General features: G+C 44.1%; 1 protein-coding gene across 1 annotated transcript in view; it reads left to right on the forward strand.

Annotated features, from left to right (window-relative positions):
- Window positions 1-16,482, forward strand: part of BMPER (BMP binding endothelial regulator) — a 163,199-nt gene that overhangs the window by 141,966 nt on the left and 4,751 nt on the right. Inside the window, exons 14-15 of the mRNA XM_074150866.1 lie at window positions 8,280-8,384; window positions 14,508-14,638. Coding sequence (XP_074006967.1) covers window positions 8,280-8,384; window positions 14,508-14,638 — 236 coding nt within the window. The remainder of the gene's footprint in view (window positions 1-8,279; window positions 8,385-14,507; window positions 14,639-16,482) is intronic.

The raw sequence follows: 16,482 nt of genomic DNA on the forward strand, positions 1-16,482 counted from the left end.
GAATATCTCAAGGGAAGGGGCCTCAACCACCTCCCTGGGCAACCCGTTCCAGTGTTCCACCACCCTCATGGTAAAGAACTTATTCCTAATATCCAATCTAAATCTCCCCTTCTCCAACTTAAAACCATTGCCCCTCGTCCTGTCACTGCAGGCCTTTGTAAACAGACCCTCCCCAGCCTTCCTGTAGGCCCCCCTCAGGTACTGGAAGGCCGCTATGAGGTCTCCCCGGAGCCTCCTTTTCTCCAAGCTAAACAACCCCCAGCTCCCTCAGTCTGTCCTCATAGGAGAGGTGCTCCAGCCCCCTGATCATTTTGGTGGCCCTCCTCTGGACCCGCTCCATCAGGTCCATGTCCTTTCTATATTGAGGGCTCCAGACCTGCACACAGTACTCCAGGTGAGGTCTCACCAGAGCAGAGCAAAGTGGCAGAATCACCTCTCTGGATCTGCTGGCAACACTTCTTTTGATGCAGCCCAGGATGTGATTGGCCTTCTGGGCTGCGAGAGCACATTGCCTGCTCATGTCCAGCTTCTCGTCCATCAGCACCCCCAAGTCCCTTTCCTCAGGGCTGCTTTCTAATACCTCATCCCCCAGTCTGTATTTATACTGAGGATTGTTTCTTCCCAGGTGCAGAATCCTGCACTTGCTTTTGTTGAACCTCATGATGGTTCATCTGGGCCCACCTCTCCAGCCTGTCCAGGTCCCTCTGAATGACATCCCGTCCCTCTGGTGTATCATAAGCTTTCATACTGCCTCCCTACTGTGTCTGAACTGTAAGAATTGCTACAGATTTACAGGATTTACTCCACCTTACTTCCCTACCATTGCCTGCACCAAGGGAACAGACCTACAATACTACCTCTTGTCCAGACCCCTATCTTTTCTTCTCCTGGGCTTCTGGTACTGCAGTTATTCCTCTTCTTTCAGTGCAGCTATTTCTAATATTCATGCACCCTGCATCACTGAAATGGGAAAGGGAGCAGAGAGGGAAGGAAGGAAGAGCTTCTGATATTCTCTCATTACTCAGTTCACCTCCCCTAATTCATGACCAATACCTCCTTCCCTCCTCTGATATATTCCTTTGCTCATTCTGGTTAGGTATCTCAGCTGAAATCTAGTCGTCATATGGGTAACATTTGGATGCATATCATCTCATTTATTATGAGGTGATCATTTCTGATTTATTATTGCTTGGTAGCAGAAGTTTCTTTTGCACATGATAAAAATTCCATTAAATCACTGGCCCCAGAATAGCGGCTGGAAATCAATCAGGAGGGGCTTTTACTTCTGCCACTTTGGCTTGAGCTTGAAAAGTTTCATACAGTAGCTTTGCTAGGAATAAGCTGGGCTTCCTTACTGACGTAATAAAATGCAGACTATCCTAAGGGGATGAGGGAATTGCATTCCAAAAACTTGCTCTGCAAGCAACCAAAGTTTAATGGAAAACTTTGAAAAGATTCTATTAAAAACCAATTTTCCTTCTATATATCATACGCTCTATTTCATGATTTCCCTGCTCTCTCCTTTTTTTCCTTACTGGCACGAAAATGGGATCTTTGTTTTGACAGAGCTAATCTGCTCATAGTTTCATATGGGCCCTCAGGCTCGCCACCTGTGGAAAGATCCATGGAAGAGGGAAAACTACAGGGCGGGTGCCACATGGTTCACCACAAAGGGAAGAAATCAGTGGCCTCCCAGAGGTATGGACTGTAAACATTGTGGTTCCCGAGGACCCATGGAGAACATGAACTAGGAATCCTGCGTAACCTCCAGCAATAGTTTTTCCTTCCATATTGCCTCCTGGGATTTCCCTCTCCTGTCAGTTGGGCTTCTTCAGGAGACGTGCTATAGGGGCTGCTTTGCCGTAGCTGTGCTGCCTCCCTCTTCCTGAAGGCTGAAAGGCACACTCAGCGCTGACAATTTCTACCCACAGAATTCTCGGGTGAGAAAGGTTTAAAAGCAGCTCGCAACCACTGCCAAGTTTGACAGCAAGCTTCATAACAAACTGGTACAGCTCTGAGATCTCTCTGCACTGCTTCTGTGGGGAGACCAGAGAAGGTTTTATGGAGTGAAAAGTGATGGAGGGAGAATGAATTGCTTTGTGCCTCCATCAGGCAGAGCACTCAAGGTGGCTGACATCGGGCACTGATCTGCTCCGTAGAGTCCCTGCCTAGACAACAAAAAGAGGCAAAGTCAGATTCAGATGTTTAGGGCTTTGTATACAAGACAAAGCCCAGAATTTATCTTAGCATTCTTCCCACTGGGCATCACCCACAGATGAGCAGGGAAATAACCCATGATGGTGATCGTTCTGTGATCAGGAGGGTTTGCTCTTCCTCATGAGCATTTCTCTTCAAAGACTGTTAATTCACAGCAGAGCTGTCTTTGTATTCAGCCAATGCCCAAACCAACATACTGAAAGGTAAGTTTGTCATGAAGGAGAACAAACCTTGGCTCTGTCTGCTCGTATCATCTCATCCTACCTCACCCACAATTAGGTCATTCTGTCTGTAACATCCATGTGGGTTCCTGTGGCTCCCAGGACAGGCTGATAGGTTGTGGAGTTACTTAGGTTGTTCAGTACAGGAAATTTTAATTCATAGCATTTTAATTCAGGAAGCTTGAATTTAATGTTCAGCGGTGTCCTGAAAGTGTCTGGGTCCTTCAAAGCCTTGAAGTACAGAACTGCAAAAATAAAAGGCTGATGACAGTTCAGAGTCTTGGCTCCTGTGTTCTCAGTAGGAAAATCCCCACCAGTTTCACTGGAGACAGCATTTCATCCACTGTATTTTCAGGCTCTGTACGGTGCTTTGCAATTGCCAACTTGCACTCAGGAAGGTTAAAGAACTGTGGTAGTACACAGAGCATCTCTTACCCAAAGCTTTCTGCATGTGAAGTAGCAGGCAAAGTCAAAGTGACCAGAGACCAGAAACCAGGTCTCTGCCTCCTGGCTGAGCCCTGTATCGTTATCTTCTCCCTCTGGTCTATTGAATCTTGAGTGGGAGGGACCACAGCAGCACTGCTGCTGTTTTAAGATAGCCCTCCTCGGTGGCCAGGAGGACTTCACGGTCAGGATGCTGGTCAGGCTTGTGCCCCTGCCAATGCCCACACAGTCTTGAGAACATGCAGAGCAAAAGCAGAGGTGCCTGAGGAAATGTAAAGGCAGAAACTAAATATCCAGCAAGAAAAGGTCAGCCTTGCTGGGGTCAGGGCAACCAAGCCAAGACCGTATGGGTTTTTGAATTCTGCTTAAATCATACTTTATGTGCCTATGTCTTTGTGTGGGTCTGGGCCAGGACCACAAAGGAAGCCACAAAACCAGGAACAGAGTGGTTTTTTCAAATGTTTCAATTCAGGTAAGCTGGCTCTTGCCACTTCTTGCAAGTCCTATTTTTTAGCAGTTATCTTTGATCAAGAGCAAACAGGGAGACCTCCCGGGTGAATTGCAGTGGGGGCGTGTGAGAGGCTGGAGGGGCTCAGTGAGCCGGACTTCGCTGAAACGAGAGTTCGGCCCTGGTTCGTAAAGGGAGCAAGATGAGGAGGAAGGCTGTTTTCTAAGTAGCGTTTTCCTATCTGCTCTTTCCCTTGCTCTCTTTCTTTCATATTCTGTCTGGAGCTAGCAACTTTTTAAATGCTCTGCAGCCACCTAGAGGAAAAATATGCTTGATTGGAGTTAATTATGTATGGGTTAAGCCAGGGAGTGGACTCTGCAGAGTTTAAGAATGTGGGTTTCTAAACTAGCCAGCCTGTTTATTATTATATCACAAGGCCTCCTTGGAAATATATACAGTGAATCATCATCAAAAGCTGGAGATAACTTCTGTTTATGTTTACACTTCAGAAATATTTCCTGCTTCGTGTTCTGATTGTGCTTGTTACTGGATATGACATATTTTTATGACAGATAGCATAGCAGGGCCACAGTGTATTTTGTCAGTAGAGAGGAGATGATCTGTTTTGAATTTTTATTTGAGAAGATTTAAGCCTTGTGCTATTTTATATGTCTATCTCATGGCTATGGCAATATGCTATTGGTGTATCTACATGGTTTTTGTTTCTCTGGGGCCATGACTTCAAAACCTCTCAATAAGTTTTGAAGTTCTATCTAGGATGTTTATAAGCTCCTGAAAAATCTCTGGCTTTTCTCAGACGAGGACTGTCACAAAGAATACACTAATGGGCTCTCTGTCTACCAGAGTCAAAGTTGATGCAGTCGTATTAGATTCATGTAGTCTATGCCATGTTCGTTCGCACTGTATGAAACATAATAAGAAGAACGTTTAACTGTTGATTGAAAGTACCAGTTGAATGCTATAAAGTTAGATATTAAAACATGTCTGTCTTTTTGAAATTGAATTGGAATGACTGGCTTTTCCTTGGTCTAGATAAGATATGACAGTTTAGTCTCCACTTGTGCCTGAAGAACTGCAGGCTGAGTGGGCTCTTCTTTAAAAATCAAGTCTAGACATGGAGAAAAAGATAAAATTTTACGTTAATTACATAATGCAAAAGCTCAAAATGATAATGGATTTTCCATTGTAGCTATGCCAGAGGACACTGAAAATTCCATTATGATAGAGTGGCTCTGTCATAAGGCAAGTTCACATTAGCAGAGTAAGTGCCAAGCTAAGCGTGTGCACACAGTGAGCTGAACGGAAACATAGAAGTTACTGGTATGGATACAGAGAAGGTCCACTGGGACATCCTCCATTTCTGCCCCTCTTATAAGAAAGACTTGATATACACATCTGAAATACCGGTATGATGTAGTCAGTTGAAGTAGCTTGAATACTGCTGCCATGTGTCAGAACAAGACAAACAATAAGGAATCTTATTGGCTTAAGAAATTCAAAACAAGAAATGATGAAATTCAGGAATGTGTGGCTTCTAAGGGGAAATGATGGGCTTCTGGAAACACAAAGTAGATCAATTTGGTCAAAACACTCTGCCACAGGGAACCAGTGATGTAGGTTGTACATAGGCTGTACACCTTATGTTACTGGGCCTGTGAAAGATGGGATTTTTGGTAGAAACCCCCTTGGGAGATGACTTACTTTCTGAACACTCTCTGTTCTGAATCTCACCAGGAGATTTTTTGCCAGAAAGCTTTGTACAAATGCATGATAAGCCATATCAGGTAGCATTAGACATACAGCTTTACTAATTATGTGATGCATATTTGCAAATGGATGATTGTGGATATTAATTAACTGAAGAAATACGTGCCTTCAGAAATGACGTTCCAGCTTTTGAACCTTCCGTGTCAGGTTCCAGGTGATACTCCTAAATTTGCTTCTGTATCTTTTTGTTGTTTCAACCTTTTTGTTGCAAGTGACCTCTTTATAATGAATTTGGAAACTCTTGTCTGTTCTAGAGCACAGTTATTATGGTCCTTGTATTTTCCAGCCAGATATACAAACCACAGATCATACATATAGGCAGCCAAATCCTTTTTGCAGTGATCTCACCAAAGAAAGCGGAACAAATTGTATGGATACTGCTCAAGTAAGCAAGTAAAAGAGAACGTTGTTTGATGGGCACATTTCAGTGTGATATTTGGAACTTGTTTGAAATGGGCTAAGAAACTTTTTCTGTATATCCTCTTTATTCCAATAATTCTGTGTACAAAGTTGCATGTAATGTGCACAGAGAAGTGTTTTTTAAATGTTTCACTTCAAGCTATATGCTACATATGAACTCAAACTCAAACCATTTGAGTTCTCACGTGTATAGATATTTTTTTCAAATGCCAGGACAGTAAAGGTTGAACTCTGCATGGCCCAACACAACTGAAAGAGAGGAAGAGGAGGTGAAAACTCTCTCCCGCTTTCTGAAAGTGAGTGGGAGTGCAAGAGGTCAGCTCTTCCTGGGCCGTGGATGACGTTTCCATATTCTGTTGGACTTTCTTGAGCAAAAATCCACTCTCTCTGAAGGTGGCAAGTCAGCTGCTCAACTGTACTGTAACCTTCAGCTCTAGGAAATATTCTGAGTCATACCAGATGCTTCTTGGAGCCCAGTGTGGGACTTCATTGTCTTCCTCAGTCATGGTTCAATTATTTCCCCACGGAGGGATTTTAGCCAACCTTTCCATTCTCAGGACCAGAAAGAACATTTAAAGCCACAGATGTCTGTAAGGATCCGAGCACAAGATAGAAAAAGCCTACTCAAAATGTTAGTAGGAGAATTATTGTGAAGAAAGAAGTAGGGAAAGTTGCTGTGCTGTTTCGTTCTTTATTTGGTTCTTCCTTCTTCCCTCCTTTTAATTGCCTTTACCACTGCTACTACATATTCAGGATTATTATAAATGTGATGTCAGGGTAGTGCTGTCCTGAGAACTTTAATTTTATGCAGTTTTAGAAAATGTTCCAGAATGTTTCATTGTTCATTTTAGCATATTCATGTGGGTAATGTTGGTTAAAGCAATAAAATGCAATTCTGGCACAGCATGCCCTTTATTTAAAGGTTAAAAATACACATAGAGCACTCTTTTTGGCCTTTTTCAAAAGCTTTTGGATAATACTTTTAGCAGCACATAGTATAGGCTTGGGTGATATTGTGCAGCACAATATGCTTTTTCAGAGGTCTGCATGGACCTTCATTTATTCAGTGTCTGGAAAATAACATTTTTGCTTACCCTTTGTGAGGAAAGTATGGGTTCTGACTTTATTTAAGGGAGTTGTATATGCAATGAAATCAAAATTGAATTGCTGTCTGTCTCTACTGTGTTGGAAATTACCAACAATAATTACCACTTGCACTTAAAGCATCCTTTTCCCAAGTTGACTGAGCTCCTCTAAATAACTGCTTTGGAAGGGTGCCTTGGCAAGGCAGAGATGAATGTGGATATCTTGTGCGATTCTGTTTAATTATCTCCGAGTGCCAAGTCTATATCTGGAGCAGGAACAATGGCACTCAGAGTTAAATTAGGACTCTTCAATGTGTGTGTAAGGTGACTGCTGTGCCCTAGAAATCTTCGATCACGTGCAGCCCTTGTCCTTTGGTGGAGTTGTGCATTTTATCATTTCTTTCTGCTTGGCTCTGTGGGGTAATACAGTCCAGGGCTGACTCAAATTTGCACAAAAAGCAGGGATCAGTGTGAAATTTGAATGCATGATCCAAATGTCTACTGCTGCAAACTCCTCTGCAATCTGCCAAAAATAACTCGGATATTGTCAGGCGTTATGGCCAATGCTCTCTTTGTAGGAATGAGATTTCTCCACGGAAAGCATACGCCTGCAGTAGATTTGCTATACACTGCTCACCAAAGATGAGTGGGTTCCCTTTCCATGTTTTTAGGGCTTTTTGGAGCCAGTTCAGCAGTGTGGGGGTTCCTGTACCATGGGGGAGTCTCCAGTACAAAGCGCATCCATGCTGCCTGCCGCTTCTTCTGGGCACTTTCCCACTTACTGGAAAAATAGGTCAGGGCATTGATGATTTAACTTTTTTCTGGATGCTTTTATCAGATCCCCAATTTAAGGCAATGTTGCCATTGTTATGATGTGTGGGAAAAGCACAGAGGGAGTGCAGATGTAGTTACCTGTTCTTGGAAGAAATGATCCTTGAAAATGACTGCCTTTGCTGCATGAAACAGTCTGCTCCCCAGGAAAGTGCTTTGAATGAATACTCAGTAGATGTAAGGGCTTCTGTGTTTTCAGCAGCCTCCAAAATTACCTTCCTCATGAGTTATTTGCTGCTTTCGCATTAATGTTAGTAAATTCTGGAGAAAGAGAGAATGACCTCAAGCCTCTGATCTCAAGCCTCAAAGCCATAAAAAGTCTCCAGCTCTACAAACCGTGCTCCAATACTCCAGTAAGATTAAACATTCACATACAGCCAAGAGGGAGCTTGCAGTAGCAACAGCATGAGCCTTTCCTTTAAACGTCAGAATATGGCTCATCTTCTCATCTTCCTACCTTGTGAAATGACTTCTCTAGCTGGGGTCATAAATAGTGGCAACTCACTGGGACTTGGTAGGAAAACCAGCCCAAACTGTCTTGTAACAACATAACTAGTGACAGAAGCCATTGGCTTTTATTTTTCCTGTAAGGGAAATTTTGCATCGGGAATAATAAATCCTGAGTGTTGCTGCTGAATTGTGAGCACTCTGGTGTGATTATGGGAATCCAAACTGGCTGTTGTGTAGGGCATGGCTATTTTCATAACCAGCGCTGAATTAAGCGAAGCTGGTACTAGAACTCTGATTTGGCGTACCCGATAAGAAGTTATCCCAAGAAGTCTGTCTCACAGGATGGTGAGGCTGGAAATTATTTCCCCTCTGTAGGCAGATGACCCTCCAGGCGTTGGAGTTTGCAAGGGTACAGCTTATCCCAGGTACAGAGGACAAACCTCTTCACCTCCCCATGCCTCTTCCCCTACATAAAATGATGTGGTCATGCACTATCTCTAATTGCTTTTATGAAGTCTGTTGAGACCTACTGGTGGAAAGAGGAAGATGTTCGTGTTTTCCGTCTGCACAGAGCCACTCCTTGAAGGTACCAAAAGATTTGAAAAATGCTCTGCATCACACTCCTGTTGTGAGATGTGGGAGAAAAAAAAAAAAAAAAAAGGCAGAAAGAAATAGTCCCTCCTAAAATAGCTGGTTCTGGGTTTGGATTTGTGTGTACTGCAAAGGAAAAGGAACAAACTGCTGATGTTCAGCAAGTGAATATCTGCGATTTCAGTCCAGTGTGGCACAGACTAAGGCTGTAGGCTTCATTGCTGTGATCTCTTCTTCTTCTTTTTAATAGTGCGTGTAGCACAGGACCCATTTCCTTGCCCTTTGTGGGACTCGGAGACTTTCCACAGCCTGATGTGAAAAAGGGCTGTTGCTGAAGGACTGTGCTCATCCCGCTCGCTTTGAAGATGCGGCAGCAGAGCGTGTGTGCGCTCCTCTCCTTCAAGGCTGTGTCCCGCAGCTGCCGGATGCCTTCACTTCCATGGGTTTCCCCTTGCACCAGTTTGTGATTATACACACCCAATTAGCGCCATCTCTGACACGCAGCCTGCAGGCAGCCCAGGCAGCATCAAAAGCAATCACAGTGAGGCATTTGGTACCAGCGGAGGGCTGAGAGGTTGGCTGTGCTCCAGTGGTTATTCAGAGCAGGGGCTCCACACAAAGTGCACCATCGCAGCCAGATATTTTTTAGAAATGTAAACATGTCCTTAAAGGAAATGTCACTTTCTTTTGGACCACAACATCGTTGATTCTCTATGATTTCACTGAGGGCAGAGCTAAGGCTGCCTGAAGTATCTTGTGTGTATTTCCATAGCTGGTAGAATGGCTTTGTTTTATAAGTACATTGCACTGCAGTCTTCCTGTAGGATTATTTCTAATGACTGTACTATTTGATTTTTATATTACTGTAATAATTGATGTTTAGGCTTCTGATATATATTTTCAATTTTACTTCATTTAAGCAAATATTTTGGTTTTGGTAGAGGTAAAGAGTCTCAACACCTTGGAAGACCCAAAGTCTCCATTTGTGTGCAGTATGGTAACTCGCCAGTACGACTCAATTATCAGCATAATTCCAAAGTTTTACTAAAAGTGTATTTTTCTGTTGTTTGAACAGTCCGGTCAGATTACAGATAACCCTCTGCATACATGCAGTTAGTGTCACCAAACCTGTTTATCAGATTCAAAGGAGGAATGAAGAGGAGGCAGAATCCGGGGTAGCAGAGAATAATTTTTGAAATGTATCAATCATTAGAGAGGGTAAAAAAAACCAACCTATGGACGTACCAAAGATTTTTGTGAGGGGAAAGGATTAGGAGAGCACACAAGAATCAGTTTTAAAATTTATTTAGTGAAGCATCCCATAATAGCCCTCTAATACAACTGTAATAACAATAACTGTGACAAATGTAATTATATACAAGAAGTTAACATGTTTGGGAAAAAATAGAGACCCAAAGTCAAAGCTTGCCGGTGGGCTACCATCAGCTCCCCCTCACTAGCCAGCCCCCAGAGGATGGACATCTTTTGCTTCTGTGTCCTTTCCCAGAGCTGCCCTTTGGCTCTTGCAGTGGCTATCAAATGTACCTGCTCTCTGCTGACTTTGGAAGTGATATAAAAAGATCCCTCTCCCTCAACTACCCATTCATCTAAAGACAATTAATATTAACGTGTTAAACTTGCCAGCAAGGAATTTCATTAGGAAAAAACAAAAAAGTTTTCATTTTTATTGACTAGGCTTGGCAGCTGTGCATAAAATTTCCTTTACTATCATTTTTTGTTTAACCTTAATTAATTAATTTAACCTTACAAATAAGTAGCAATTGTAATTCATTAATAAAGCCACTGCAATTGATGATTACTCCTGAGTGAAGCCTAGTGCTTGAGCCCAGCAGCTGCCACCAGGATTAAACACTGCAGAAAAATAAAAATTACAGAAGCAACTAGGTGTGTAATGAGTCAGAGTGTTGTTTGTGTGGCACGTGGCTTGCTGCCTTCCTTAGTGGACACCTGTGCTGATCCCAGCTGAAGTGGAGGTGTTCCACTCTGGAGCCTGTCTGGATGTCCAAGGCCATCTCGGTGCCAAGGGCTGATGGCGCCGTGCTGCTCAGGTGGATGTAGGGGCTAAACTCTCTGCACCCTCAAAGAGTGAGGCTGCCCTGGCCTCCCAAGTCCCCCAGACCGTGCTCAAGCTTTATCAGGGTGCATGCTAGCCTTGCCGTGAACGTGTTAATGATTAAAAACACTGGGTGATTGACAGTGAGACGAGAGGTTTCCTGACCCGATGCGACCACCTGAGGTATCACAGAATCACAGAATGCTATGGGGTTGGAAGGGACCTCTGGAGATGATCTAGTCCAACCCTCCTGCCAAAGCAGGGTTTGGCAGGGCCACCCAGAGCAGGTTGCACAGGAACGTGTCCAGGCGGGTTTGAATGTCTCCAGAGAAGAAGACTCCACCACCTCTCTGGGCAGCCTCTTCCAGGGCTCTGCCACCCTCAAAGGAAAGAGGTTCCTCCTCATGTTATGGTGGAACTTCTTATGTTCAAGTTTGTGCCCGTTCCCTCTTGTCCTGTCGCTGGGCACCACTGAAAAAAGACTGGCCCCATCCTCCTGACACCCACCCTTTAAGTATTTATAGGCGTTGATCAGATCCCCTCTCAGTCTTCTCCAGACTAAACAGACCTGCTGGTCACACTCTTCCTGATGCACTAGGTAGTTCTAGGTGTGTTGACCCAGTGCAGAAGGTGGCATCCCTCTTTGAGTAATGGTAAAAAACCCTGCATTTATGCTGTTAAAAGCAGAGGAAGTACCTCAGGTTTAGCATTTTATAATTTCTAAGGCAGGAAGTTGGTGAACACATAGCCAACCTGGCACTGGCAAGCATCCCTAACCACCACAGGCATTAATAATAATTAATCTGAGTGGAGAGCAGTGAAATTTGATTTATAAAAGAGGCTAGCACAGAAACAGAAAGATGAAGTGTTGACAATGGACTCTATCTGTGGAGATTATTACAGGCTCTCTTTGTGATAACCATTTTCTGCAGCAGCAAACAAGCATCTATCAAGCATCATCATGTTCCGCAGGGGTCGGTACTGGGACCAGTGCTGTTCATCATCTTTGTCAGAGACATGGACAGTGGGATTGAGTGCACCCTCAGCAAATTTGCCGATGACACCAAACTTGGTGGCGCAGTTGACCCACTGGAGGGAAGGGATGCCATCCAGAAGGACCTCGACAGGCTGGAGAGGTGGGCTTGTGCAAACCGCATGAAGTTCAACCAGGCCAAGTGCAGGGTCCTGCTCCTGGGTCATGGCAATCCCAGGCACAAATACAGGTTGGGCAGAGAATGGCTGGAGAGCAGCCCTGAGGAGAAGGACGTGGGGGTGTTGGTGGATGAGAAGCTCAACATGAGCCAGCAGTGCATGCTGGCAGCCCAGAAAGCCAACCCCATCCTGGGCTGCATCAAGAGGAGTGTGGCCAGCAGGTCGCGGGAGGTGATTCTACCCCTCTACTCTGCGCTCGTGAGGCCCCACCTGGAGTACTGTGTCCAGCCCTGGAGTCCTCAACGCAGGAAGGACATGGACTTGTTGGAACGGGTCCAGCGGAGGGCCACGAAGATGATCAGAGGGCTGGAGCACCTCTGCTATGAGGACAGGCTGAGAGAGCTGGGGTTGTTCAGCCTGGAGAAGAGAAGGCTCCAGGGAGACCTCGTAGCAGCCTTCCAATATCTGAAGGGAGCCTACAGGAGAGGGACTCTTTGTCAGGAGATGTAGTGACAGGAGAAGGGGTAATGGTTTTAAATTGAAAGAGGGGAGATTTAGATGAGATATTAGGAGGAAATTCTTTCCTGTGAGGGTGGTGAGACACTGGAACAGGTTGCCCAGAAAGGTTGTGGCTGCCCCATCCCTGGAGGTGTTTAAGGCCAGGCTGGATGGGGCTTTGAGCAACCTGGTCTGGTGGGAGGTGTCCCTGCCCATGGCATGGGGGTTGGAACTGGATGATCTTTAAGGTCCCTTCCAACCCTAACCATTCTGTGAGTCTATATGATTCTATGATCTCTCTGTGAAATGAGAGGTACACCTCCTAAATGGTGTGGCGTGTGCGGAGCAGAGCCTGCTGCAGGGACGCTGGCAAGAGATCACAAACATGGTGTGGCCAAAGGAAACAGTGTAAAGTTACTCAGTGTGTCATGTAAAAAGGTGGCCCTTTGGGCTTACACAAGGTCTTTTATCAGCTCACAATGTCCAACAATGCCAAGGACGTTGTACTGATCTGTTCCTTGCATCTGTGATATAGCAACATCTGCTGCTGGAAAGATGCACAAGGACCTACTGCAGAACTAAAGCAAAATAAAACCCCATTCTCCCAAGAAAGTAAAGTTATTTCAAATGGAAACCACTGGTCTGTAAATACAAACATGTTATGTATTTGATCCAAAGCCACTCTGTTTATCTACAGTACGTATATATCAGTGAATGCATGACAGGTAACCTTTTTACATTAGCACTTACGTTGTTTATTTGTCACAGTGGGTTTTTAGGTAGTTTCATGTTGGGGTTCCACTGAGAGTAAAATGGCCAAAAGCTCATGGAAATGCCAAGCAGATTTAACCATATGCATGGTCACAGAAATAGCCAGCAACTTTGGCAAGGGGAAATACAACTCTTTAAGGGGCTCTGTTGGATATGCAGAAACAAGCTTCTCTGTTTGAAGTGTCACTAATCCTCTCTCCTAGTTTTGAATTAAGGGTTCTCAATGACTCTAAAGCAGTGTATGGGCATTAGGGCTCCTGATTACTTTGACTGAGGTGCTTGCACCTTTTCCAAGCTATTACCTATTCAGTTTCTGGTAAATTAAGCCTATATCCATCATTTTCCTATAGACAATTGAAGTTTTGGTCCACAGCAAGAGCAATTAATGTGGAGAGCTCATTTTTTATGTCATCCCTTGGTCTTTCTGGAGGATTTGTGCCTCTCAACAATTGTTGCTTTGTTCTCACAGGAACGGAGAAACCCCTGAACGTGCATGGAGCAGGGGGCTCTTGCCCACTGACACCCAGGGTGCATGCACAGAGCCCCCTCAGTGGAAAGCACGGGAACTGAGGGCATGATTTCCAGAGGGCTGAGTGTGTCTTCCCCTTATCTTGCCCCTGCTGATACTCATCATTTCTGAATTTGCAGAAGCAGCTAAGCATTTTGCCTATGCAGAAACTGCCGACTGCAAACCCGCCAGCTCTTGCCAGTTATATTTTAGGTCTGTGCCAAATGGGCACACGTTTTGGATGAGCTAACTTGAAATATGGTGGTGACATATGCAGTAGCAGCTTCACTTAGGGCCACGTTAGCAGCTTTGCTCCCTGCCGAGTTTTGTAGTGACCCCATCTTATGCAGTGGGAGAAGATGGTGGTGTTAACAAAGCGCCTGGGGGATTTCCTAACATGAGGACTGCTCAATTATGCTGCATTGCCCCTGCTCCTTTGGAGTCTCTTAAAGCCTGGCATTTAGTAGTGATGCTGCTGAGAAAACAGGCATATAGCTATTTTGGGGGCCTTCAAAGCAGGGAGAGGCTGGAGGTAACCTGGAGAGAAGGCACCATGTCTCATCCCTTGCATGCAAGGGCGTGGGCTCATTAACTGCAGAAGTCATCCACTTCACACTGCTGCTATTATTATTGGTAAAAATATTAAATTATTACTTTAAAGGAAATAAGAGAGAAGTCTTTACCTTGGGTTGACATGAAATCGTTGCAAAAATGGAGTTTTCCTTCTCCCACCGTGGTCTCGGTCCTCTCTGCCTGACATTTCTTGGGTCTTCTTCTCACCTCCCTGTTTCTGCATGATTATCTCCCTGGTGCTCTTGAGATTTCTCTGCATCGGAGCAGCACATCAAAAAAGCGATGAGCCCTTGAGATACGACAGCAGCGATGCATTTAACTTTCTTGCTGTTTAGCACGAGTTGCCGTGGCATTAGAAAGCAAAGAGCTCCGAACCTCGGGCAGGTGTCTGCCAAAGCTTTCCTTTGCTTATTCGTTTTGGGGCTTTGTTCCGCAGGTCCTGCGTGACAGACATGTGCGAGTGCCCGCTCCATAAAAACTGCTACTGTGAGTCGTTCCTGGCATATGCCCGAGCCTGTCAGAGGGAAGGGCTCAAAGTCCAGTGGGTACCGGAGCAGAACTGTGCAGGTAAGCGTTTGGGGATTGCTTCGTCATAAGCCAGGCCATAGGCTAATAGGCAGCAGACCTTATGCTGGTGGAGGAGGATCAAAAATAGATCAGCTGGGATTGCACCAGCAGGGAAGTTGCATTCTGAGTTACGGAGAAACTCGCCAGGAAAGATTTTTAACCATCAAATATTAGAAATGTTTATTTTGCGGCAAAAATTTTTCACCTCTAATGCCACCTACCTTAATTTTATGTACTTCCAGGAAGAAGTACAGACTTTATTCTTTCAGGATACGTAGATAGTTGATTACAGATAATGTTTAAACTCCTTTGACCTCCTGTTCAATCATATGTCCAGGGACAACACACATACATGATTGCAGCGTGTTCAGCAAGGGAAGAAGAAAGAATATATTTAATGGGAATATTAAAATGCAAACCTCTGTTAATTTTGGTACTTGGACCAGATTCCCCATGTGATTAGGACTGTATTAATTGCAAGTAATTGTGAGTAATTTTTTCTATGAGAAGTGGTGGCCTGCGGTCATGGGCACTTGAAGTAAAATGCAATATTGCAGATGAATATTTCCCCTGATGATGGTCTCATTAATTTAGGACATTCTATAATGGCATTGGTTTGCCTGGAAATGTATTCAGATTTATGTAAAACAATTGACAGTAGTTGGGGAAAAAAAAAATGGGAGAAGAGCTGGTCGAAGAGCTATTACTCTGTGGTCCATTTTGGTGATTGTGTGTGGCTCGGGGTCTACCCTCTCAACTTCAATTTCCTTTTGTGTTGAAGGCACGGCAACAGGGATGGGTGAGTGACAGAGCAAATTACCTTTGATTGACTGTTCCCAAAAGGCTTGGGTTTTTTTCTTACAAAGGAACAGAACAATCCAAACAGGGTGTCACTAAGTGAAAGCCCTATTCAAGGATGTGGTCTCAGACAGCACTAATAACGCGTGTAATTTTAATCTATTGATCTGGTAGCAGATCCCTGCAGAACCTGATACAAGCATCCTGACTTCTGGGTTTTTTTTTAACCAAAGCACTTCAGACTGAGACCTCACTGTGTCAGATGCTGTAAAGAGAATAAAAACTCCAGTCCCTGCCTTAAGGAGTTTATACAAGTGGTGGCATATCACGACTTAACTAATTGAAGCTTCTTTTCACAATTTTTTTCTGGCATTTTACCAAAGACAAGAAAAGTTTCAAAGGCAAAAACAGTCCTTGAGAGAACATGATGAAGGAATTTAAACACACATCTTCCATTAAAGCTAATCCAAGAATCCAAGTTTTTTAATCTCTATGCAGACTTCTAGGGGAAAAGGGGAAGTCTTGTTAAGCAGAAAATATAGAGAAGCTGTATATGATCAAGTGCTCTCAAAACACTTAAGTTTCCAGTGTCAAACAAGTATCACCATCTTCTACAGTAAAGGTAGTGTTAAATTAAAGTGCATCCACTGTACTCCAGATGTTACAAGTGGCCAGCATCAAGATTTTAGTCTTTAGCTTTTTTCGCCCCAAAACTTGTAGTTACAATTATTGTGTCCTAATTGCGGATAAAAGTTCCTGGATAGGAAACAATATATCCGTAATAAAACTTTAGCGTTCTGTGACTTTCATTTCCTGCTTGACATTTCATAGCTGGTGGGATACTTGGAAAAGCTGCGTTCTGATGAAAATGGAGTATACTTATTAGTAAAGTCGGGTTTTAATTATTCTGTTGTGTGTTATAAAACCAGATTTTGTGTGGTTGCCAGTTCCTCTACCCTGACTGCTCATTTTTAGAATCTTTAGAAAGCTTGTGTTGTCTGGAGGGCCGGCCGAACAGGATGCTCAGGAGGCTGAATTACGGGACC

This window comes from Numenius arquata, chromosome 7, assembly GCF_964106895.1.
Source record: "Numenius arquata chromosome 7, bNumArq3.hap1.1, whole genome shotgun sequence".
Lineage (NCBI taxonomy): Eukaryota > Metazoa > Chordata > Aves > Charadriiformes > Scolopacidae > Numenius > Numenius arquata.